Raw genomic sequence first — 27,379 nt, 5'->3', positions numbered from 1 at the left:
TTATATATTGTTTTTTTCAGGACAAGATGGGCTTTCTTCAGATACCATTATCGTATTTGATCGTATCATCTTATTTACTATAAAAAAAAATAAAAAAAACATGGTGAAAAATTGAAAAAAAGACATTTTATGACTTTTATTTAAAAAATCTTTTACTCTCCTAAAAAAGCAAGTAAAAAAACTAGCTAAATAGATTCTACTACTTGTCCTGAGTTTAGAGATACCCGATGTTTTTATGTTTTTTTGCTGTTTTTTGTACGTTATAGGGCAATAAGTACAAGCAGCGTTTTATGATTTCCAAATCTTTTTTAACAAATCTGGTCATTCTGCCTCCATCTCCTCTTTGGAACATCTTTGAAGCCGGTTAACTCAATTTAACCCATTCAAACCATATATTTTGGAAAACTAGACACCCCAGGGTATTCCGAATGCTGTTATTTTAACCCTTTCCATGCACCCAATATGTGTTCAGGAACATCTCCTGAGTGCAGTGATACCTGACATGCATGGGTTTGTCGGGTTGTTTCAGATTTAAAATGCCACATTTGGGAAGTGCGCTTTTTTTCTCCATTTTGGTCAGTCTGTACCAATGCCCTATCTGTGAGCTAGGCCACTCCAATTTACCCCATCAGCCATTTTTTTTATATATTCGACACCCCTTGGGTATTTGAAGTGCTTTTATTTTAACTCTTTGAGATTTTTGAGAAATTTTAGCACTTGCTCAAAATAATAAACTTTATTTTTTTATTTTTTTTTATTTTTTTAATACTTTTTTTATATTTTTTTTACACATTTTGCTGGTACTGGATGGTTCATCTAGTGACATCACTACATAATTATTTTTAAATGTTAGCACATTTTTTTTTTTCCATTTTTTTATTTTTATTTTTTTTTGAATATTTTACTAATCACATAGTGATTAGAAAGCTGGGCTCCATTGACTTGCATGGTTGAATGCAGTACCTGTATTCAACCAGCAAGTGGAGCCAGTTCTCTAGAGGGTCTGGAGACCCTCTAGCGAACTTTTTCGTCTCTATTGTTTTATTTCCCGGGCCGCCGCCATCTTACTTGATGGCGAAGATCACCGGCAGCTGCGGCTGTGACCGCTCTCCGGAGCGGTCACAGCCCACCTAAAGGTAAGTGTTTGGTGTCTCTGGATGCCTCCTGATCGAGGCATTCCAGCGACACCATTTAAGTTTAGGAGGCGATCGTTGATCGCCTCCTAAACGCTTTTAAAACGGGCGTCCGCCGCCATACAATGTATGGCGGCTGTTGACGCCCCGGGGAGGGGCCAGACATGGCCCCCGATGCCGATCTCGGCCTTGCTGAATGCCTCGACATCGAGGCATTGCAGCAAGGCCGTTTAAGCGAAGAAAGTGATCATTGATCACTTTCTAAGCTTATTTAACTTTTTGACGGTTCAGGACCGTCAAAGGTCATTTAGTGACCTTCTTGTCATGACGGTCCTGAACCGGCAAAGGTCGCGAAGGGGTTAATACCTAGATAGTCTTGAAAGCTTGCAATCCAATATACCTTAGTTAGCCAATAAAGGTAATATGCCTTTGCCAGTAACTACATGGTAACAGCAGAGGCTGGCTTTAAAAGTGATTTTTCTCAATTTAGAGTCCTTTGTTAATGCTGCGGATTATGAAGAAGACGACGATGATGAGGATGATGAAGGAAGTGATTACCTACACCCAAGTCTTTTTGCTTCCAAAAGGTGTAGCAGGCTTGAGGAGCTCACAAAGGTAAGAAGTGAAGACTGAAATTTAAGTACCAGTACAGTAAAGCTATTGTGATTTTGCACAGACACCATAAGTCTAATTCACAATGTTATTAAAGGCTAGTTAACAACATAATATGGACATAAGACCTTACTGAGATAGTTTGTCCCCTGATAAAGTAACTTCTGTCTTCTCTTTTTTTAAGTTTAAATCCTAAACTATCTGCAGCATTTTCAACATGGCAAAAAAAGACTTTTACATTTTGTTACATTGCCGTAAGGATTAGATAACAAAAAACTGTTCCATCTTTTTTTATCATGGAAATATGTTCTTTATACTAAGTTTTTGACCACAGTATTAAAAACTTTAGCAGTGAAACGCACATTAGTAACTCACTATTTCCTATATATTTTTTGTTCCAACAATGAGACATGGGATGAAAATACAAAGTTTTGACATCTTCTAATTTGAATGCCATTGGCTGCTCCTATTTTCATTTATACTTTATGTAGCACCATTGCATTGCGGTTCCTTATGTAAATAAATGGTTTTACTTTGTGATCCACAGCCCTTAAAAGTAATGGATCCAGATCACCCTCTGGCAGCTCTTGTTCTGAAAGCCCGGAGTGAGAACATGGCCGCTGATGCTTCAAGCAGCGTCCCCGCTCAAGCTGCTGAAACGGAGAGCACTACAGACTGTAAGTTGGACTTTGAAGGCCTGACTATATGGCAGGCAATTAGGATTTTTCTCATCAATGAGCAGTCACAGTGGGAATTGGAAGCAAGTTGTGTTTTCATTATGCTGTCTTTCATATGGTTCGTTTTTTTTCTTTGTCACCCCTCCTCTGCGCCGCATGTCTTTAATATGAGCAAAGTAGGTTGCAGTTCCAGTGGCGTTTGCAGGTGCTATTAGGGTTATTCTGAAATCGTAGAAATCGTGGGCACCACAATTGTAGGTGCTTCCTATAACAACCACCAGGACCGTAAATTAAGGATATCTGAGAGGAACACAACTTGTTTCACTGAATGAGGAGTAAAAATAAGAGACGCCACTAAAATCTGTAGATGTTTTAACTTGGGTTAGTACAACTAAATGCTGGGCTGTTACGGTTTCTTGGCATGATTTATATGTATTGTATATTGTAAAATTCTGTTTTGGCCCATTCCTAAATTTGAACTCTTTTTGTTCTGGCTGGGTTTCACATACATGTTTTTAATTGAAAAAAATAGACCTGCTACAAAAATAGTTCTCAGTCTGTTATTTTTACTGCAAAAGTATGTTTAGTTGTTTGGTTTATCCTGAGAACAGAAATGTTTCATGGGTCATTTTGCAAATGGTTATTGGGTTTGTAGCTGGCCAACAACATCGCAGACGCTTAGCATCCAGTGGCCGAAAGGCCTCATTACACTAAGCTCTTTTTGCCTTCTTTTTCTCTTGACTGATTTTAGTAAATGTGCTTATTCGAGAACACTGGCAAACGACTGCGTCTGTCCAATGTAAGCAGTCTTTTTATTGTATAAAGTATTCAAATATTCATATTTTGGAGGAAGTCCTAAGTAACTGAAGTGCAGTGTATCCAGTAAAGATTTTCTAGTACATATTAAGTGATATACAATGTCCTACTGAGTCTCTTATTGTGGCTGTTTTCTCTTGCCTTGGATTATGACTTTACAATTAAGCTCCCTCTTTTCAGTGAAAAAACCATAATGATTAGGATTTTGACACTTTGCTGCACGTGTTGGTTTTATTGTTCAACTTGTATCAGACGTTTCTCATATTTGGAGGCAAATACAGATGCTTTATATTACATTTTTGAAACGGACTCAAAGGGTTGCCTGTGCAGCTACAGGCAGATTTCCCCTCGGGGAGAGGAACTTCCTCTCTGCTCCCAGGGTAAGGAGATGCCTGAAAGACTACCAATGGGCCAAGTGTAGCAAACCTGCCTGCACCCGTGTGTACTGTCTGGGAGAAGTTTCCAAAGCCTGGCTTAGCTGGGTCTAGCAGGGAAGTGAAGCGATTAATTAGAATGGTCTATCTGGACAAGCAAAGTGTAGCCAGAGAGGCTTCAACAAGAGCTAGGCTTTATTTGAAAGATTTAGTTTTGGGCATACTTTGTGTTTTGTTTTACGCTCAGATCCGAAGTACTCCAATGTTAAATTTGACAACTAAATAATACATATAAACAACTTAATCCGAAACAGGATATGATGCATAAACTATCCTGAACCCCCTAATTATAGACATTGTAACACTGCACACTGAAAATCCTTCTAGCTCTTGCAAACTAGGTGGTGGTACAACTTTTTCCTCCTCAAAAATGTCACTGAGCGCATATCATAGTAACAATTAGTGTCCCTGTCAGCCTCACCAACAAAGAATGCAAACTAAAAATAACTTCAGAAGAAGCTGCAGCTCCAGAGCTACAGTGTATCGCCACCTCTGTTTGGCTGCTGGAAGCCAGTAAAGATGAATCTCTCATTCCAGGAATCCTAAGACCACAAGGAGCAAGTGCATCCTATGTAGTAAATGCGACCTTGAGCTTTCTAAGATGTCTGCACATGATTAATGATTTTTTTTTGCTCAAATACAGAGGGCTGTGTGACTTTCCTTCCCCACACTGTGCCAGAGCCTTCAAATCCTTCCTCCGGCCTAATGAGTGCAAACAATGGCACGAATATAACGTGTGAAGCATTTAGCAGTGTAGACAGCACCGGTTGAAAAATAGATCTGAAGTCTTTTAATAATAAATTGCTGCTGAGCTGCTTCTTCGGTGTTACAAAGTCTTATAAGTGCATAGTTCCTTTTGTTTGCATAGTATTGACACCTGCTGCCAGCCCTTCTTAATAATTCTAGAAGTGGTCATTTCCCAGGCATTCTATTTGTTTCATAGAAACCACTTTTAATCTAATTTATTATTATCCTGGTATACAGAATGGTGGCATCCAACTGTCTGTAATGGAGAGTGGTGATCTCTGTATTGCCAAGCTACTCTCTTATTTAAGATATACCGGTATTTCTAAATCATTAAAATGGCTTATTTTCTAAAACATTTCCATTCATCCTATGAACAGAGTATATGTTGCCTCTAGCATTTGCTGTTGCACCACTTGAATTTCATATGTAATCTAAGAATTTTTGAGCACACTAACAGATATATTTGGAGAGCAACATGAAAACATTACAAGTCGGTGTTAAGATAATGGCAATATTTATGAAAAGATCATTATAAAGTTAACGGCAAGCCTCAACAGTAAAACAGCTTTCCTCTTCTCTTGTGTTGACACAATAACAACAAAGCCTGACTACAAAAGGAATTAAATTATGTGATTAGTGGATTGATGATCTTCTGTTTTAGGGAGATGATTAGACATAGTGAGAGAAGATCATGTATTGTCTACTTAGCCTTACCTCTGTAAGGGTTTGAGCGTAAACACATTTTTTAAGTTTGGGGTCTTTTAAAGTAGGGAGTGACTCTGTTCGCACCTTATTCAACAATGATTTTGTGTAAAAGCATGCAGATTTTACTGCGAGAACACAGAGAATGTTCAGCTTCCTGCATTTGGTGGCGGCGGCATCATCATTCCACTCCTCCAGGTGATCATCTGATATAAAATGTGGTGCAAATCAATAGCTACACCGCATTTTCAGAGAGTCAAAACATAAATTTAAACTTTAATGTTCTCTGTAAAATATGAGAGAATTCCAAGGATCCCAAAAAAGTGGCTATTACCCCTTACTCCACTTTTTATATAGTCCGTATGTCTCCAACATGTATACAGGTATTGGAAGCATAATCTTTTTGCCATGGGACCTGGAGAAAATAATGGCACAATCAATGCCACTTCTAATCCCCCTGTGAGGTAATATTAGAGATGTTGTCTAGTGCCATGTTTCCCTACAGTACTACTACAATAGACTGACGCTCTTGTGCCCCTTGCTTTTGACTAGGAAAGTGAACATGTTGTTCCTTTCACTCATTATGTAATCAATTTACTTTATAAACTTAAAAATTTGTGAAGGAAGTTCTTTCAAAGAGATGGTAAATATATGGCACCACTCATTGTAAATATACAGCAAATGTCTTATCATTTCCAGTGTACTTGCTGTTGTCATATGCTTTGAAATGTAAATTACACGCATTCTCTTTTCAAAGAATACAGAGCTGAAGATCTCGTTTTCCAGTTTAACTGTTTGTTGGACAACTTAAGAATTATGCCCAGTAAATGCCTAGACATTATTGTGTTACTTGTATCAAGGAGATTCGGAAGATCAAAACTCGAGCGTATACATGTTTGTGTGTATAATACCGTGTGTGTGTGTGTGTATGTATATAAATCACACACACACACACACACTCTCACTGGCCACTTTTTTAGGTACACTTTTCTAGTACCAGGTTGGGACCCCCTGTTGCCTTCAGAACTACCTTCATTCTTTGTGGCATACTTTCTACATGGTGCTGGAATCCTTCCTCAGAGACTTTGGTCCATATGGACATGATGGAATCATGCAGTTGCTGTAGATTTGTCGGCTGCTTATCCATGATGCAAATCGCCCGTTCCACCACATCCCAAAGTAGCTCTATTGGATTGAGAACTGGTGACTGTGGAGGACATTGGAGTACAGTGAACTCATTGTCATGTTCAAGAAACCAGTTTGAGATGATGGGAGCTTTGTGACATGGTGCATTATCCTGCGGGAAGTAGCCATCAGAAGATGGGTACACTGTGGTCATAAACGGACGGACACGGTCAGCAACAATACTTGGGTAGGCTGTCGCTCAATTGATACGAAGGGACCCACAGTGTGCCAAGAAAATGTCCCACACACCTTTACATCACCACCAGCAGCCAACCATTGATACAAGGCAGGATGGATCCATGCTGTCATGTTTATGCCAAAGTCTGACCCGGCCATCTGAATGTCGCAGCTGGAATCAAGACTTCCATTGTCTAGTTTTGGTGAGCCTGTGCGAATTGTAGCCTCAGTTTCCTGTTCTTGGCTCACAGGAGTGGAACCTGGTGTGGTCTTCTGCTGCTGTAGTCCATCTGCTTCAAGGCTCAACGTGTTGTACGTTCAGAGATTGTATTCTGCATACCTTGGTTGTAACGAGTGGTTATTTGAGTTTCTGTTGCCTTTCTGTTATCTTGAACCAGTCTGCCCATTCTCCCCTGACATCAACAAGGCATTTACGTCCACACAACTGCTGCTCACTGGATATTTTCTCTTTTTTGGACGATTCTCTGTAAACCCTAGAGATGGTTGTGCGTGAAAATCCCAGTAGATCAGCAGTTTCTGAAATACTCAGACCAGCCTGTTTGGTACCAGCAACCATACCACATTCAAAGTCACTTAAATCCCCTTTTTCCCCACATTCTGATGCTTGGTTTGAACTTCAGCAAGTTGTCTTGAACACTACTACATGCCTAAATGCATTAGTTCCTGCCATGTGATTGGCTGATTAGCTATTTGTGTTGACAAATAATTGAACAAGTGTACCTAATAAAGTGGTGTGTGTGTGTGTGTGTATATGTGTATATATATAGATATATATATATATATACTATGTATGTATATCGAATTAGAGGGCTACGAAATTAATAAGGGGATTGGGAGATACTAGTTATGAAGAGAGACTAAAAAAGTTAACATTATCTACGCTAGAAAAACAGCGTCTCAGAGGGGATATGATAACATTATATAAATATATGCAAGGCCAATATAAAGAGCTCTTCAGTGACCTGTTCATTAGCAGAAATATACAAAGAACTTCAAAGGAAGGGATTCTTTACAGTGAGGACGATAAAGGTATGAAATTTACTTCCAAGGGACGTGGTGTTATCAAATACATTAAATACCTTCAAAAGGGGTCTCGATATTTTCTTAGAAAGGCATGACATATACTGGGATATAAATAGAATAACATTAATATTTTAGAGATTCTTAATCCAAGGAGAAATCTGATTGCCTCTTGGAGTCAAGAAGGAATTTTTTTTCCCCTGATGGCAGAATTCGAAGTAGCTTAATTAGGGTTTTTTTTGCCTTTTTTAAGGGGATCAAGAATAGGAAAGTTAGGTAGAAGGGTTGAACTTGATGGACTTAGGTCTTTTTTTTCAACCTTATGTACTATGTAACTATGTATCCATTACATCTGCAAATTTTACATAGATCTACCTAGTTTCTGCACTTTTAGCAAGGATTTCATGATCATTATGCGGCAGGTCGTAACATTAATTCCCTGGATCAAGAGGTGTTGCATTTCATTATCTTCGTGCTGGGTGCATGGGTGAAACCCACGCTAAAGCTTTTCTTTGGTTTTTCCACCCATATTATGTTTTAGCCTACTGAATAGGAACAGTGGCAGGCTATCGAATGCTTTCTTACAGAGTTGAATTGTCATCGCAATTTGGCCCTTGTCAAAGTCGTTCAGATCCTTACACTTGTCCATTTTTTCTTCTAACACAGCCGCTTGTTCACGTGTTGCCTTAAATATCCCACCCACCTACAGGTGCCATGATAACAAGATTATCAGTGTTATTCACTTCACCTGTCAGTACTCATAATGTTATGGCTGATGGGTGTATTTTAATTCCCTTGCAAAGTGTGTAACATTTTATGTACTGTTATATGCAATAGGTACATTTTTACTAACTTCTGTGGCTTGTAAACATATCATAGAAGCTGCTACTAAAATCATTCTGAACGGACTGACGTACATTGTGATGCCTATTATGCATTTATGTTTACTATAATTTAGAAATGTTTTATATTTTGTTTTTAATCACAATCGCTTGGCAGACGTCGATATTTAACATATATTATTTAGCATCCTCTGTCTAACCTTAAGGTGTGACTTGCTTCCACAAGAAGGTTTCTGTACGTAACTGTTTTAAAATAAACCTCATAACTGCAGATCAATACTATTTATTAAAGTATAGTGCTAACTTTTGGCGTTACAAGGTGTCTTACCGAGGCATGTACTGCTTTTCTAATGTGAGCTTTGTTTTATTTTCCAGCAACTGCGACAAATGCCTTTTACAATTACTACATGCTGCCAGATGGGACATATTGTCTTGCACCGCCACCTCCAGGAGTGGAAGTTAGCAATAGCTATGGGACTTCACAAGCAACAGCTGTAGCTTCAGAGTCCGGCACATCTCCACCTTCATCTTTAATTAATAGTGATGCTAACAGTAAAGCACTACCAGGCACTTCATTAAGGTAAGTGGCTTATTTGTAATTTGTTTTGCCTGTCTTCCCTGAATAGGTATTCAAAAAGTGTGAGTCTGGTGGAAAGTTTGCATCATAGCAACCGGTGGAATTGTCCAATCGCCAGGAACAGTTATTTAGTTGTTGTGATGCCTAGACCACTTAAACATTGCCACAAAAATCACTTTTCATTTTTTTTTCTGGGGGTACAGTTACCAAAAATCCTTCCTTAAATAGTTGTTACAGCTTCATACTCCATAATACTGCTGGTGTGTAGCAAAACCCCCTTTTAGGGAGACACAGTTCCTTCTGGATGGGGTCGAGATATCCGCCGATAGGCCCTATTTCTCTGTGATCTGCACAATTCTTCCCTATTAAGTTCTCTGTTAGGTTGCAGATTGTTTTTCAGGCAGCCCGTGTATAAGAGTGGGTGAACAGAGAGAACAGCTTTATTTTTTTTTTTCACATAGCATCACTAATTCATATGCTGCTTAACAAGAAGGTGAAATATTGTACAGTAATGAGAAGGGTATCACTTCTTCACAGCAATATACTTCTTGAATAAACCTGACACGCTGGCAGAGAAACATATTATGAACTGCGAGGAATATTAAATATTAAACTCTTGTGCTAGAGTGGCTGCATCATATTCGGGAAAGTATTCTGCTTTGTTAGCGTAACAGTAATTATGGAGTTTACCAGTCCCAGCTTGTAAATGCTTTAGAGTGCTTTTGTGTTGCAGCTTGGTCTAGCCAAAATTCATTGCATTTGGTTTAAAAAGAAATACATTGATGTCCAACAATGTATTGGTAATTAGTTATACAGTTAAGGTTCCATAATTAAGTATATATACTGCACGCAATCTATACATGTAAGTCAAAATTATTTGTAGAATGAAGGTCTTATAATGAGAGTGACAAACCAATAACCATTCCTGGGAAGGTCCCTGGAAAGGCTTGCCAAAACGCTTAACTCTTCTGAGGAAATCACTTTGTGAGTGTGGTTTAGCCCCATATCTCATTTAAATTGGTTAAGAGTTGGCCTGGCCAGGGATGAGCAGCACTAACCCAGAGAATTTCCATGTATACCAAAAGCTAACTGAAAACCATTAAAATGCCATGCGATTTACCGTATTTGCTCGATTATAAGACGACCCCGATTATAAGACGACCCCCCAAAATCTGAATATTAATTTAGGAAAAAAAGAAAAAGCCTGATTATAAGACGACCCCATAGGAAAAAAGGTTTACTAGTAAATAAATAATACCGTAATTCATGTAAACTATTTGTTTGTTTTTAATTTCCTTTTATTTACCAACCTGCCCTCCAGTTATGCACATCTGCCCCCAGGCATGCCTTATACCCTCCTATATGCCACTCTGTCCCATGATATGCCTTTTAACCCCCTATATGCCACTCTGGCATATAGGGGGTTAAAAGGCATATCATGGGACAGAGTGGCATATAGGGGGACACTTACATACTCAGACACTACCCACCCAGACACTTACCTACCCACCCAGACACTTACCTACCAACTGAGACACTTACACTTCCCTACCCACCCAGACACTTACCTACCCACCCAGACACTTACACTTACAATTACCTACCCACCCAGACACTTACCTACCCACCCAGACACTTACACTTACAATTACCTACCCACCCAGACACTTACCTACCCACCCAGACACTTACCTACCCACTCAGGCACTTCACTCACCGTGATGCCTCAGCAGGCGCTTGCTGCAGCTCCCGCGGTATTACAGCATGACGCTGTGTGACCCCGCTAGGCCCCGCCTCCTCCAGAAAATTGAAGAGGTCTGTGCAGGGACAGCGCAGTACCGCCGGGTTCCGGTCTTCTGGAGGAATCTCCCCAACCGGCTCTGCTTCCCCACAGTGGGCGGGCTATCCGGGGAAGGTATGCGCTTATGCAACCTCGGCTGCTGCCGGCACTTTCGCCGGCGCTCGGTGATAGACGCCGGCAGCAGCTGAGGTTACCATACAGGAGGATCCAGGTCCCCTGCAGCGGTGCGGGGGATCTGGATCTTAGTCTCCTAATCAGACCTCTATTTGAGGTCTGATTAGAAGACGACCCCGATTACAAGACGAGGGTTATTTTTCAGAGCATTTGCTCTGAAAAAAACCTCGTCTTATAATCGAGCAAATACGGTATATAGAATGAGAATACTGGTACTTGGGGCTGTAAAGGATAGAAAGGATCTGTAAAGTAGGTTAAATTGTGTAGCCCAGGGGAGATCAAAACCAATTTACATACATAGTTATGTATGTTTGAAAGAAAAAATCTTTCGCCTTCAACTGTTCCAAATGCATATATATATATATATATATATATATGTATATGTTGACCCAAAAACACACTTATTTTTCAGTATTTAGTGATTTTAGAAGGTCACTGCAACACTTTGCCGTTTGTGACAGTATGCTAGTGTTTTTTTATGAAGATGTCAGGCATGTACATTCTATTCAATTTTATAGATGTGTCAAGAAATAGGATGTGCTTTATTGTGCATATCCTTGAATATAGTTTGTGTTTGTATGCACAATTTTTAATTTTCATGACACTTGGATCTACTAGTGTTCATAAATAGCTGAAACAAGTTTAAAAGTTGTATTAATAATGGTAATTAGTACGCAGATATTATATAATTTTAGCAGAATAGTTTATCTGCAGCTACAAAAAAAGTAATTAAATATCACTTATGTTAATTGATTATTAATCATTATGTCTCCAGCTTGTGGTTTATCTGAATACTCATCTGAAAAATCATCTTTATGTTTTTAGCACAGTCGCACCAATGGTTGCCATCATCCCTCCACCTCCGGATATCCAGCCCGTTATTGACAAGTTAGCCGAGTATGTTGCTCGCAATGGAGTTAAGTTTGAGACCAGCGTCCGCTCAAAGAATGATACAAGGTTAGACCTGTTCAGGCTCTTCCAAGATTTGTCACATCCAAAATTCTGTTAGTTGATTGTATTTGTGAGCCATACTACAATTTTACAACATTGTCAAAGGAGAACTTATGTTTTAAGCACAGTGTTTATTCAGCATCCGAATTGTACAGTAGTTTATGCTGCTTTATATTCCTATAGGTTCGAGTTTCTGCAGCCATGGCATCAGTATAATCCATATTATGAATTTAAGAAACACTTTTACATGCAAAAAGAAGGAATCCTCAATTTACAGGTTTGTACATGCTTACATTTGTTTATGTAACAAGCATATTTAAGGAATAACAAAATTGTGAATAACTAAATAGTAGCATCGGTTCCCAATAAGAATAGTTGTGAAATCAACACTGATTCCATTTCTCCATGATGGAAGCAGTTATAGTACATAAGGTTGAAAAAAGACCAAGTTCAGCTCTTCTACCTAACCTTCCTACTCTTGATCCTACAGTGCTCACACTTAAATTCAAATATGATTTTGATGATAGATCGTTTAAATATCTGAGTTGAATCTGCTTTTTAAATTGAAATACGTGCGTTTGTGCAGCTGACCAAAGGTCTGATCCACGTTTCTCTTATGTATGACCATACAGTGGCTACTAATCACTATTAACAGCCCAACGACATGCAGTTCAAGTACATTATACAGTTGTGTAGCACTTTAAACATGAGACAATTACATAACTTAAATAGTTATACAATTTAAGAGAAGATTCCATTCGGTATTTTGATTTTACCCTGTTCTTTTGTGTGACTTAAGTACTACTTCACACACTTTAATAATCACAATGCCAATTAATAGATGCAATTTCTGTCATTGAAGTTATGTGAAATCTGTATTGTTTTCTTCTGTTTGCTATGCTTTATGTAATGATGTGCAACAGCTCATTTAGTTTCATTTCTAGAATTTAAATTTAAACGTTCTATCCAAGAAGACATTCTTTACCTCCTCCAATACTTTCCTCATATGGTCTAAAAGGCTATCTTTTGATTTGAATGTATTTAAACATGCATAACACCCATTGCATTATGGCTTTCATGGCAGACAGGGTAAACTTGTATTACAAATTATATTTTCCAAAACAGGAGAGCCTTTTTTTAAAAAATGCTATGACATACACAAGTTTCTGTTGTCCCTTTTCACCTTTGAAATAATTTAATTAACATCCACATGCTGGCTTTTAAATTTGGTTTTCAGAAAATGTATGCGGCTCCTTAAAGTGTCAAATGTACTTTGTTCAGTCTTTTAATCATATAGTCAGCTGTCTTGTAAACTCTCTATTATATTGTCTTTTGACATGATTTTGTTGTGGGGGGGGAATTCTGCTTAATGAGGGAAATTTAATTGGATGCGAAGTCTACTAGTTAAATGGTATGTGTTGCATTAGGTCTCTGTATATAGCTAGGAGAGTGAATAACACATGTCTGACTCACAGATGATGTAATTTGCATTGTTTACAAGACAGACAGGGTTCTGCATAATTTTTGTAGATTAAAGATGTCCTAAGCAGCCCTCTTTTTACATTCCAAAATCTCAGTACAAAATAGACTTGTGCCAATTTGGTTCATTTTTTTTGGCCCATTCATTCTGGACAAAAATCGGGGCTACTTTAAATTCAGTAATGGAATTATTTTCCAACGCTCACATTCACTCTCACGCTCTCTGAATGTCTCCCTAGCTGCTCCAACCACGTCCATGTCTCGCAGCTCCGCTTCTTCTCTAGCATGTTTTTGAACGCCTTGTTCTTCTGTCTTCCGTTTTTTTTTTCTTTGTATCTCCGTGGGCGTAACCTCTCAGTGAACTTCTGCAAAAATGATGGCACTTCAGCGATATACTCTGATCATTCTTGCAGACGTTCACAGGAGGTTCTTATCTTAGGGAAAACTGGTGGAGCTTCTTAGCGCGCCTCTTAACCCCCCCCCATCCTCCAGTTGTGGTGGATGTTACCGGAAGCTCCGCTACTTTTCACTGGGAGGTCATCTCTGTGGAGATGCGGACGAAGGAGATGGAAGCGAGAAGATGCTACAGAAGAAGTGGAGCTACAAGACACAGAAGCAGTCGACTGAGAAAGTAGGGAGGCGTTGAGAGTGAATGCAAGAGAACATGTATGAGAGAGTGGGAGTAAACTTGTCCAGAGAATTCAACTGAAAATTTCTTCCTTTCCGGTTTGTGGAGGGTTTTGCCTCATTTTTGAAGATTCGTACAAATGGACGTAATATGGAAATTTGTAAGAGTCTGAATGTGCAAGTCTAGTAAAAAGTTCTATAGGTTGTATAAAGAGATTCAGAATGCTCTTGCTGTCTTGCTGTTCCACGTATATCCTGTTCTTATGCAAAGTGATGTGATAAGCACAGTGGTGCCAGAACACTTATTTTTAAAATGTGACAAGCATTTACAGTTGCCTTTGCAAACCTGGTAATTGTATGTGGCAAGTATGCCAGGTGATGCAATGATTTGCTGTTTTTGGTTATTTTAAGCCAAAAAGTGCGACTGTGAGACTTCCTGTGTTGTCCCAATAAAAGATTTCATATATATTATATCTTGGGTACCTGTTTGTATACCTGTCTGATTTCAAACGGGATTAACCCGTTTCCTTGTTCTGCATGGTCTAAAATATTTCCAAAAGTATAGGTTTTCTAGGGATTTATTTGCTTTGTGTTTTGCATAGTTGTTTGTATTATGGAACTGGAAAATGTTCACACATCACTTAACTTTTGCTGTGTTTTCATCCAACCTAGTCCAGCAGCATATTAAATTTCTCACAGGAGACATTGAGTTTTCCAGTACAGTAGGTTTTGGATGCATGCATACGTCCACCTCTCAGATATGTTAGATTGCTGAGTCCTTCTGAAGCTGGTTGAGAAGTTTATTTTTCTGCCTTTCAGAAAGTTCTAGTAGGCATATTAATAGGTGTCTACGGAAAGGGCTGTAATGGACATTTATGTAGGCTTTGTACTTCAGTTTTTATTGCTTGTGGTCTGAACATGTTATGCTTAATTCCACTATTCCTTTAGCTGACAACCACACGGGCACTTACCAGTGTGAGCACTGTATATTCTTACATTGGATTGCCACTATCGCCTTGTGTTCAGACCTTAGGTTGCAGAAAGTATGCGTGTAGGGCTGCAACAACTAATCAATAAAATTGATAATAATCATCGATGATCGGTTTACCATATGCGCTGCAGGGGACCTGGATCCTCCTCTCTGGCTGCCTCTTGGGCACTTCCACCGGCGCTTCTATGATGGAACTGATTTTCCGGTGCTCAGTCATACAAGCCCGGCGGAAGTGCCAGGCGGCAGCAGCAGAGGTTGTCTACGCGCATCGCACAGACATCCACCGGCTGCCTCCACTAGACCACAGGGAGTCTGGAGCACGGGAGGTTAAGTCTAGGGGGCAGAGTAGCTTGTTTGAGGGGCAGGTTGGTAAATAAATGGAAAATGCATTTTCTCAATCGGTTTTTATTAAATATGAAATTTATTTACTAGTAAAACTTTTTAGTGTAGTCTTACATATATATATTTTTTTTCTTTACCTTTTAAAATGTAGCTTTTATTATGTCATAGTGAAATAAGGTGATTAGAGAAATGTTAATGTCCAATTTAAGCTTTTATTTTTCTGTTTGTTTTTAACACTCAGTTCATTCAATTATTTTAAATAAGCTAAACATTTACATATTGGTTTTTTATCCAATCGAAAAAATAATCGGCCCAACTAATAGATTATGAAAATATTCGTTAGTTGCATCCCTAATTCCATGGCTCTTAGAACAAGTGAATGAATTGACATGATCTATGGGATGTGCTGCCTGTGCAGTAAATAAAGCTGGTAAAGATTTGTTGTGCCTTATGGTGCTCGTATGCTGGGGGAAAAAAACCTTTCTGTTCTGTGCACTGAAAGACTTTATGAATTTATGGTGTCCGGGGGAAGACGTGCCAGCAGCAGCTTTACTAACGTAAATGAGCACAATGCGTTTGTCACTTACCTGGACAGCTCTGCTGTATTAACACTAGCACCAATTTAGTAAAACAATGCATCATTTGCATCATCTGTACCCGTTTCTCTTAAATATCTAAACTTTTCAGTGACCGTGAAGAGTAATCAAGACTACTGCTTCTAAGTCTTCTTAAATAGGTTGATTTGTTAGAACAAAGTAGTATACATGCAGCACCCATTGAAGACAGATGGTGGTTGTAGGTACTGTTGGCTCTGTATTCTTGAAAAGATGGAGACCTTGCCCTCTAAACATGAGTTTTTATACCCCTTTACATGAGTTCTTACTTTATATGGGCAATATGTGAATTTTAGGAATCTTATTGGACCGTTCATATGATATATTGGCATTCCAAAGAACAGTTATGTCCCTTGATTGAAAACATATGTTCCTAGCACTCAGGTTCCTTTCAGGCCTAAAGTACCGTATTTGCTCGATTATAAGACAATGTTTTTTTTTTTCAGAGCTTCTGAGTCCCCGGTGTGTAGCCTGGAAGGAGGTGCGGTTAGCAGCGGGGGTTGTCTGCGTCCATCGCGCAGACCTTCCCCGGCTGTCAGAGATCATAGTTCCCCTCACCGGGGAATTCTCTCTGACAGCTGAGGAAGGTCTGTGCACCTCCTTCCGGCTGCAGGGTTTTTTGTTGGGGGGGGGGTTAAATGGGGGGGCATAAGGCATTTCTGTAGGCAGAGTGCTCTATGAATATAGAGCATATAGGGGTATAATGCATTTCTGTAGGCAGAGTGACACATAGGGGGTCAAAAGGCATATCATGGGGCACATTGGCATATAGAAGGTTAAAAGGCATATCATGGGGCATAGTGGCATATAGGGGGTATAAGGCATTTCTGGGGCAGAGTGGCAAGCCTGGGGGGCAGGTTGGAAAATAAAAGGAATTTAAAAACAAAAGTTTTCTCAATCATAGCTTTTATTAAAAAAAATAGTTTACATGAATTAACATTTACTGGTAAAACTTTTTTCCTATAGGGTCGTCTTATATTCAGGCTTTTTCTTTTTTTCCTAAATTAATATTCAGATTTTGGGGGGTCGTCTTATAATCAAGCAGATACAGTATGTGTATGTATTGGAAAGAATCAAAACATGAAAACATTTTCTTCCACTGTGCGATGGTGCTTAATAACCTGCATGTTAAATAATTTCTGACAAGGCATATATAGAATATTTGATTCTATAATACAATGTAATATATAATGTAATGTGTGCACTGACCTACTGGGACTGTCCCAGAACTTCAGAGATTTTGCGGTTTTTGTGCACATTCGTTTTTCCGTATGGCTGTCTCTGTAGAAATCATAGTAGTAAACTAACCCTGTTGTTGCAAAATGTTGTGACCATTGGTAAGTAATGTATTGCAGAATAAACAGAGGTTTAATTGTGACAAGTTGATATATTAAGAGTTTATGAATGAACTGTTCCATATTTGTTCTTTTTTTTTGAAGGCAAATTTCAGTGCAGAAGTGCACTTCTAATATTAAGTGCGTGTCTGCATTGCTTTATGCCTTTTATTTTATTACTCTGCTGAAGCATTTCATTTGTTTCATTATGCACACTTCTTTTAGCACGTGTATCTTTTTTGGGGGGGGGGGGGAGGTTGTAGCAAATCTTTTGACATTTCCGTAAGAAAAGTATTTATTTTACACAGCCTGCTGCGACATCACAAGCTGGTAATTCTGCAGATGCCCCAAGTGAATCTCTATTGCTTGCTGATACTGATACACAAAAAGGAAATTCAGATGCAAAAGGTGATACGTCTGGGAACAAAGCACTCAATGATGGTAAAATGAAAGGTATGTGTTCATTGTTCAAGTGGCATTAGGATATAAGAATGCGATGTGATGAACTTTAGCTTAATAAAGTAAACCTACAACCCATTGGAATATTTTTGTGACGTGAAAGCAAGCTTGTTTTCTGTGATGATCGCTGTATCTTTGGCTGTCAGAATCTTCTCTCATTATTGTAAGCTTGCGAGCAGGGCTCTCTCCACCTAATGTATCGGTTTGTCTTAGTCTGTCAATTCTTGTCTCGTCACACCCCTTGAATATATGTTGTGTTAAGCGCTGCGTAGATTGTTAGTGCTATATAGATAAAAGATAATAAATACCTGTGAAAACCCACCTTAAATGTGTTCCATAGGGAGTGGGATCTAAAATATTTTGTTCTTCCCCATTTTAATCTCGTGTCTGTTACAAGGAGATATAGTTAGAACTTCAAGGCATGCAACTGCCCCAGGCTGTCTCCAATTTTACCTTTCTTGCGAATGCACGCACATACTGTGTATCCAATTATACAAGATTGGACAGAAATAGGTGGAAATCAAACTAGATGCATCTAGCAACTCCTTTACAGCACATCTAAGCCTAAGACATTTTGGTGTAGAAATTAAAAATCCCAGGTTTACTCTATCAAAGGAAAATGAAGAAAAAACAAACAGGTTGACATCTAAAAGACATAAGAAAGATGCATTACTATTTTTAGAGGGACACATCTGCTGAGATGATTTGTAAATATATATATCTCCTCAGCAGAATAGGAAAGATACTTTTTGCATCCACTGCCAGTGGGCCATGACTTCTATTTCTGCAGGGTGCTTTCTTACTTTTCTAAAAAACCTTTCCTCTGCCATTTGGTCTCAGGAAATAAAGCAAATCCATTTTATAATGAAAATATCTATACAATTGGCTCCTGAGGCCTGAGTTCCCAGAACTATTGATTATAACATCACCTGCTGTGTCCAAATATTTATTCCAAAAATTCTGTGGGTTTTTTTTTTGTTTGTTTGTTTTCCAAGTAACGTATTGGTTTGAATAGCAACTGAAATACTAAAGAATATTGCAAGTTTTAGTATTTGATCTTAGGCAACTTATATACAGAGATGGTTTGTCAAAGGATAGTTTTAAATGAGTTTCACCTGTGTGATAAGATAATTTTTTATTTTTTTTGCATGTCTGCAAATAAGTAACTTCATGGCTTCTGGGTTTCTTAAACACTATGTGAGGTTAGCCATCTACCTTGGTATACAACAACTGTAAATTGAGTCAAATTTTAGCTTCATTTTTAATTTTTCTATTTAAAGATTAACAGTTGTCTCCGGTAAAGAGTTCAACATTCCCTACTGACTTTGAGAAAGTATTTTTTCCGTAAGCATACCTATGAATGGAATTTGAAGGCAGAGAAGCGGGTTCGCTGTATATCTGCATGTGCTTAAATTTGTGGTGTGGGTAAAAAATAGCCATACAATATGGACTGTTAATGGGGTGAACAGTGACGAGTTTCTCCTGAAGAAGAGAATTGGAGAGCTACAGGCACAGAATGACCACTGGGCACAATGTACAATTCCTTGTCCCCATTGGCAAATCTCCTAAAATATACAATGTTTTGATTTCACCACACAAATAAACTGTTTTAAATGCTGTCGTGTTTTTCTGTTTTCAGCCTCCTTTGCGCCAATAAGTTTTGCAATCAAGGTGAAAGAAACAGACCTTCTACCCTTGGAGAAAAACAGAGTTAAATTAGATGACGATAGTGAGGAGGAAGTGGAGGGGGCTTGCAAGGAAGGACCGCAAAACAAGTCCAGCGGCTCTTCTAACAGCCAGTCCCTCCACACAGCTGCTACCGTAGCTGAAGATAGAAAACCTCAATTAACTCCAGAGGAGCTTGAAGCCAAACAAGGTACACACCGTGACCCATGCTTTTAGTAGATACTTGGACTGCATTGTACATCGTGCGTTAGATCTGAATGTTGCAAATTAAACTTTACAGGCCTCGCTGCAGAATTTTTGATACACGTGAGTTCCTGCTTTATGGGTCAGATGAAGTTTTGGAAGGCCTTCTCATAACCAAATTGCATTCAGTCTTGTTTCTGCAGTTATCTGTTTAATGTTGCCCGTAGACAGATTTTATGTCCTCTGGCCGAAATCACTAAGATTAGAGGTTAAGCTGATGCTTTGGTAATACTTTCACATAAACGAGGGAGTCTGTGTATTGTTTATGGTCACTGAGGGCATGTTTGTTTGATCACCACTAAATTGTGTGACTTTTATTAACAAAACCTAATCATATTTTCGTACCCACAGTAGTCCTCCGTGGTTTTATTCTGAGATTCTTTTCTATGTTAAAAAAAATAATGGGTTTTTTTGTTTTGTTTTTTCCCACTCTCTATTTTAAATTGTTTGGGGTTTTTTTGCGCTATGTAGGCTTTTGGAGCTTTTTCTATTTATTTATATAAAAAAAGCCCTTACAACAGTCGGAAAGCAGAGAAAGAATGACTTAATGTATACTTTATGGGGGTTTTTGTTATTAATTTTCCCTCTGACTGTGACTTACAACAGAGATGCGAAACCTTTTGTCCTGAATATGTACTAATGCACAAGTCTTGGAGAACAATTTTACTGTAAGCTAGAGTTACTTTGATTACCTTTAATGGGGTTTTCTTTTCTTCACAAGTGTTAAGCTGCAAAACAGCCCATTGTAGCATAAAAATGTGATCTTTGGGAAGCTGGTACACTGGTATGTTACTGTAGAAAGTGTATGTGTAAGGAAAACTGAGTATGTATTTTGTACATCAGAAAATATGTGAGTATTTTCTAGATCATATGCAGCGATTAGATTAGTAATTTTATTCTGTTTTGGCTATGTTTTTAATCTTAATAATTGTTTTCATTTTCTGTATATCTGCGAAACTGCTGTAGCCCCTTCTGTCAATATAAGCCACACGAACCCTGTTAATATGCACAAAGGCATCCAGAGCAAAGTTTCCAGTGTACGTCCTCTTTATAAACTGAACCCACAGCATACCCCTGTTTTTAATTAGAATGTATATATGTGTGTATAATATATATATATATATATATTTTATTTATTTATTTTTATTCGGAACAGGTAAAAACCTGGCAAACCTGTTAAATATACAGTTTTATTTTAGTATTTTGTGATTGGCTAGATCAATATAATGTGGCACTAAGCTTTTCACTTGCCTTTGCTGGCCGAATCACGAGACTGCTCAATTGCAGAAATGGCAGTATTTGAATTAACGTGTTGCACGTCAAGACTTGTCTTCCCAAGTGTCTTGGAAGGTTGATTTATATGCAAATACTGCTTTTTCTCCCCAAAACACAAAATACATATTTTTAATTTTCTTCACGTAGCTTTGAAAATTGCCTGACCAGTAGGACTAATCATATTAAATTGACTCGTACGTATACATGTTTTGAATAGAGCCACAGTGCAAATTAAAAAAAAAAATCTGCTGTGCTCTGGGCTAAATTGGCAAATGTGTATCAAAATATTTACAGAAGTAGTGTTAGCTAAACTAAAAGATGAGTGTGCTAGTATTACCTTTGCCTCAGCACAGTTATCCGCATATTGTGACATGCTAGGCTGCGGCAGTACTGTGGTCAGTAGTACAATAGGAAAAAGCTGTGTCTCTGAATTGCACTAATACACAAATATTTAGATGGATATTTTACGTACCTTGTGATGCTGCAACCCTCAATTTTAATGCCTGCCCTGCCTGAAATGTAATTTATTTACAAACCAAAAGTCTTAGTGTTAATTGCCATTTATCAACCATAGTTTTGATTAAAAATGTATTATAAATCAGCTGGAAAAACAGTAGAAAATAATACAATGTTGCTTCCATAATAACCTGTAGTTGTTTTCTCTGTCAAATGAGATCTTTTAATTTACAGAGTAGCTAACAGACTCCACTGCTCTGAATAGAGTAAAGATGACACTGACTTTTGTTTCCATTATTTCTTCTACGTTTGCTCATGGCCAATGCTAAGCAATAATTACGTGAACAAGTAGAATAGCCTGTTTGACGGAATATGCCACTTGGCATTTTCTTCAGAATGTCATCTTTGTTTCGAGTCTTGTCTTGTGCTTTCACCAACCAGATTGGTTGTTCCCTAATCATGGGATAAAGTAAAACTAAAAGACGCTGTAAATATGCGCATTTTACATTGCAGCCATATTTCTTGTAAAGGAATTCACAAAAGCTTGGGATGAGCATAAAACTTTGTCCTAAGGCATAAGAACGTAAATATCCATTCTATAAGAGCAGGCTGGATGGACTATTTTTTTTTTTTTTTTCTGCTTTCACAACATAAGTTTTTGTAATCTGTTATGCGTATAATGCCATAAAATATCTGTTAGGTGATGCATTTTTCATTGATCCTCATTTTCAAGCTAAGCACAAGAAGCTGGTCCAAAAATAAGTCTGATCGAGGCAGGTTGAAGAAAGGGCATGCGTTTATTTGTTCGTTTTCTTACAGCAAAGCAAAAGCTAGAAGATAGGCTAGCTGCGGCAGCCAGGGAGAAGCTGGCACAAGCCGCCAAAGAATCAAAAGAAAAGCAACTGCAGGCAGAACGCAAAAGGAAAGCGGCGCTCTTCCTGCAGACATTGAAGAACCCGTTGGACATAGAACTAGGAAGAACAGAGGAGAATGCCCTCAGCCCAGAGGTTAGTCATGTGCGTTGGTAGCATGCAGCAATGCCAAAGAAAAAAAAAAAATATATCATAAATTCATATATAGTGTCCAAGAAAGGTTTGTAGAAGGAATGGAAATCTTCATTTCTCTTTCCAGTAATGTTGCATGAAGTACACTCTGCTAATATAACAGTATTCCCCTCATTAGACTCACAGTTGTGGTAAAATACATGTACTTGCCTGTTTCTTCAAAAGGAAATTTACATTAAAATATTGCTCTAGTATGGGACCTTTCAAGATATAGTTCAGTGTGTCTAGCTTGATTAACCTATTGTAGCTTTCGTGAGAAATCATAATAAGAGTATGTGAAGCCTTAACACTTTTACCACCGGTGGACTGGGGTGTGAAATGCAGTTCTCAATGTGTGACAGTACTCCATAATGCAGTTTACAAATCTTCCAATTACAGATCTTTAGCTGATATATCAGTTGTATTTGACTGCATATGTTACACTTATCTAAAACAGCTGAATTTCAGATCAATTAATACATTTGACTTGAACGCATAATTTTCTTTAGATTTTTTTGGAAACACAGTTGGAAATACTGTTGTAGATCCTTCCATACAATTCTTAAATCACCTGAGATGTTGCACCCCTGCCTCTGTTAGCTTCAGATATTGGTCTTAATTGTGCTGAAAATGTGCTTTATTATGTGAGGATAGTAGAAAGGTCATCTTTAGATCCATTGATGAGTATCGCAATTCAGAAAAATCACAGTTCAGTGCACAGCGGGCTCTGATAACTCTGTCGGATCTTTATTGGTATTGTGAGCTATGAAAAATAGTTTGGATCAGTTACGCGAGGTTAAACTATTTATGTGAAATGGATGATGCGGAAAAGAGAAACCTCTTTGAAGGTGGATATAGAATAATCGTCATACCCTCCTCCGGAAAATGATCCAACAGCGTTTCCTTTATTGCTTTTTCTTTTTGTGTGTGCTTTTGCTCTGAGTGTAAAATTAGACGCTGCTTTCATATGTTACATTAGAGGTCAGACTGTGACACAAATTTAAAATAATTACTGATGGTTTTTACTGCTTGTTTGGTCTCAGAAATAAGCTTGTGGACTAATGTAATAATTTAGCGTTACCATTAGTATGTAGAGTTCTTATGATATAGTTTTCCAGGCCGTTAATCTACAGCACGTAGGAGACTCGTTATTCACATTAACTAGATATTCTAGTGCAGGTAATTAACAAAGGTCAATCTCACCGGGGCTTAGAAATACCTCTGTGGAGTTAGCAGGAGCAGGTCCGGTTTTTGCAGCTGACGTTCATGTATTCTCAATGGGCTTGTTGTATACTGGTGGGAAAAGTGTGCTTTTACAGCCCCCCATTAAAGACAACTTGTGTCCAATAGGAGGTCACTATACGTTTTTATGGGGCCCACCCATAGAGATCACTGTTGGACAGTATTAAATGTAGGCTCCTGGAGTCGAATTTTTGGAGCTGTGGCTACCTGATGCTTGGGAATTGCTGAGCCCTGGTTCTAATAATAAATGTAATAAAGAAATACAAGACCATAAGAGAAATCTATGCAGCAATACCCACAGAACAAAAAATTAGTTTGTTTAATGAAACCATCATGTAGATGTGATTGCTCTTTTGGTGGCAGCTTTGAGGCAGCATCTGTGTGTTTCAGCTTAGATGCTGGTGTTATACTGCCGTATGAAAGTAGTCATCTTTCATTTGCTTCTGACCTTTTCTTGCTGCTTTCATTTAAACTGCGGAAAACATTTGCCTTTAAAATGTTTCTTGCCGAATACCCAGATGTTTTACTATTAATTTATGGGCGATAGAACTGTCAACTAGAGTAGCTATTGAATGGCCTCCCTTGCTGAAGATGTAGAAGCAACACATAACAAAGGCCTTTCTGTTTAATACGGCCTGCGTTGATTATTTGAAAATGTCAAGCATATGCTGTAAATAGATTAAAAATACACACGCATACGATAATTTGCATTTATGCTCATTCCATTTAATTAATCTCTGCTAATAAAATCAGAAATGTTATTAGCTCCGATCAAAGGTGCAGCTCAGTGCCTCTAGAAGCGATACTTTGAAGGAAGATTATGACACATTTTAATTGAATGTGATTCAAAATAATAACCATTAAATTCCTCTTTTTGCAACAAAGTGAATTGAGACTTGATGTGCAGTGATGCCAAGGTGCCAATGTAAGAAGAGTCATGTAATTTTGGTATCATAAATTTGCAGAGTTTATTTTGGAAGAGAAATCAAGGGCACACCACATGTGCTTTGCTTGTTAAGCTACAAGTTTTTATTATGCACAGAAAATCAGATGCATTTTTACATCACAGTATTTAATTTTGTCTAGGGCTACAGTGGTCCTACTCCCTTCTGCAGATTTGGCACTTTACCCTGTCCAGCAGTATGGAAGAACCGGGGCGATGTGATTGAGTTTGAGTCAAAAGCTGTCCCGAAATATTCGCCAGGAGCGTTGTGAATTCTAATTGTGAGATTGCTTCTGTAACGCTTTTCAAATTGCACAGAAACAGGGGCAGTGACGCTAACTGTTTGTGTTGCCACAATTTTCATTATCGATTAGTTGAATTGGTGTGACAATACGACTAAGATCCAGATCCCAGCAGCGCTACAGAGGACCTGGATCCTCCTCTCTGGCTTCTATGTGCCAGGCAGCAGCAGAGGTTGTGCATGCACATCGAGCAGATGTCAACAGGCTGCCCCCAACTACACACCAAAGAGTCTGGAGCATGAGGGACAAGTCTGGGGGTGCATTGGGGGGGCATATCTGAGGGGCAGAGTGGCAAGCCTGGGGTCAGATTTGCATAACATGGGGGCAGGTTGCCAAATAAAAGGAAATTAAAGCATAGTATTAAATATTAAAAGGTAGTTAACACGTGAATTAATATTTACAAGTAAATATTTTTTAGGTATTAAAACCTAGTTTGAGAAGTATCGTGTCTGGGTTCTGGTACCTTTTTAAAATATAGCTTTTATGTCATAGCAATAAGAAGGCTATTAGAGAAATTACACACATTAATGTAAATGTAAAGCTTTTTTCCTGTGGCTTATTTTTAACACCCAGTTTGTTCATTAAATTATTTTAAATTGAGTACATTTTAAATATTGGTTTTTATTTGATTAATCGAAAAAGTAATCGGCAAACTAATTGTTGGTTGCAGCCCTACTCCGGACTTTCTTTAGTTACGCATGTGGTTTAACCAAAAACATCCTTTCGTTTTACCATCATCCTATTTAACCTATCACCGGACGCCGTATGAAGAACAAAGTTCCAAGTGGTAGGATGACACCATCCTCCTGCAATTTTGCATCACAATGTTAAACTGTGGCAATGCTGTGAAAGAACCCATGGAATGGTTACATATGAGTAGATTCTAAAAAACATGTCCTATTGAGACTGAAAGGGACATTATGTCCAAAAGAACTTGCTGTTATTTGGTGCTGTACCAAATAAAAAATAACATATTAATTGTGCTCTGTAGTAAGTTGCGCAAATAAGCATTTACTGACACTTTCCTCTGAGGATTTAATGATATTAAAGCATCTTTTGTGTTTTTTCAATGTGTGCTTTTGTGTCTCATGACACGAAAAGCGAGGCAACGGTTTACAGGCTGAAGAATTATTTCCTGAATGGGTTTGAACGTTCAGTAAAACTAGGAATTATGATTGTAATGCTTTTAATGTGTGGCATTAGCATAGAACAATTTATCGCATGTGAACCCACACACACACTTGACCCATTGTTGATAGCTACTTTCCCCAATGTAAATTGTTTAAAATTGTTTTGGTTTTTTAAAGTCAGGGTACGGTGGGCTGAAGCGACGCGTGAATAGCTGCTGACAGCAGCCCGTTTTATGCAGTCTAAAGAAGAGCAGAGCCCTTCCTATTAGAGATAAAAATACAGTTGATCCACGTCAGGTTTTATTTGGACAGAACATTTGCTATAAACTCTTGTAACAGATTTGTTGTAAGGACCTACATTTCTGTAGCTGTGCTGCTTTGAGCGGTACATGTCATGTTAGTCGGAGTTGAGATGGTGCATACATACATCTCACATCCTAATTGTTTTCCGTTCGGGGAAAGGGTAGCTGCAGTAATAGAACATGACTGGCGCTGTCCGTGCAGCGTTTTATTTAGCAATTAGATTGTCAGGCGTGTCTTATTGCATCTCACTGTGCCAAATGTTTGTGGAATCAATCTGTATCCTGAGTAGCAAGAAGGAATAGTTTGTTGCTAGAGTCGCTGTCAAGAAAGTATATTAAGAAATGGAAAGTCTTACAAATCACAACCTAATGTGGCCAACTGGAAGTGTATAAGCATTTTGTTATAAGGATTGTTGCTGATAAACATGACAATCTGTCTAATTTTAATCAACAAGTTACAGCTAAGAGTATTTTTCTTAAAAACACGCACACGCACGCACACACACACACGCACACACACACGCACACACGCACACACACACACACAATAAAGGTGGTAATACTGGCACCTCATAATGAAGCCAGGAAGCAGATACTGGGGAAAGCAAGCATTGTTAAGTGAAGCTGATCAGTAAAGCAGAAATGGTTCTACATCGCAAACTTTTGTGATGCCTTTTCTGAATTGACAACAAAAGCCTTTGACAGTACCCCCTACTTCTGTTAGGGTTTATGGGGCAGTATTGCAGGTATCATTTAAGCAATGTTTAAGGTTTATTCATTACTGTCCAACCACTGAGCAATGGGTGCTTTCCTCAGGAACGCAGCTCCTTAGATTTATAGCAAGCTGCATGTACTTTCTCTACAACCCAGAACTGAAAAGGTTTTTCACAAAGTATGGATCAATACATGCAATATTTGGCAAATATATGTTTAAAGATAATCCATATAATAATTGGTACATTATCCAAATGAAAAACTAAATTAAATTATTGGTAAATCAGTTAATACATATACATTGCTAAATTGATAAATACAATAAATG

At 38.3% G+C, this 27,379-nt stretch overlaps 1 protein-coding gene across 1 annotated transcript in view; it reads left to right on the top strand.

Annotated features, from left to right (window-relative positions):
• The window catches only part of SFSWAP (splicing factor SWAP), a 54,580-nt gene that overhangs the window by 15,025 nt on the left and 12,176 nt on the right, over positions 1 to 27,379 (top strand). Inside the window, exons 6-13 of the mRNA XM_053471589.1 lie at positions 1,624 to 1,748; positions 2,293 to 2,422; positions 8,742 to 8,946; positions 11,744 to 11,875; positions 12,053 to 12,146; positions 17,565 to 17,709; positions 19,355 to 19,591; positions 22,195 to 22,382. Of these exons, the coding sequence (XP_053327564.1) occupies positions 1,624 to 1,748; positions 2,293 to 2,422; positions 8,742 to 8,946; positions 11,744 to 11,875; positions 12,053 to 12,146; positions 17,565 to 17,709; positions 19,355 to 19,591; positions 22,195 to 22,382 (1,256 nt within the window). The remainder of the gene's footprint in view (positions 1 to 1,623; positions 1,749 to 2,292; positions 2,423 to 8,741; positions 8,947 to 11,743; positions 11,876 to 12,052; positions 12,147 to 17,564; positions 17,710 to 19,354; positions 19,592 to 22,194; positions 22,383 to 27,379) is intronic.

This window comes from Spea bombifrons, chromosome 1, assembly GCF_027358695.1.
Source record: "Spea bombifrons isolate aSpeBom1 chromosome 1, aSpeBom1.2.pri, whole genome shotgun sequence".
NCBI classification, from domain to species: domain Eukaryota; kingdom Metazoa; phylum Chordata; class Amphibia; order Anura; family Pelobatidae; genus Spea; species Spea bombifrons.
This window is presented reverse-complemented; position numbering and strand designations above follow the sequence as displayed.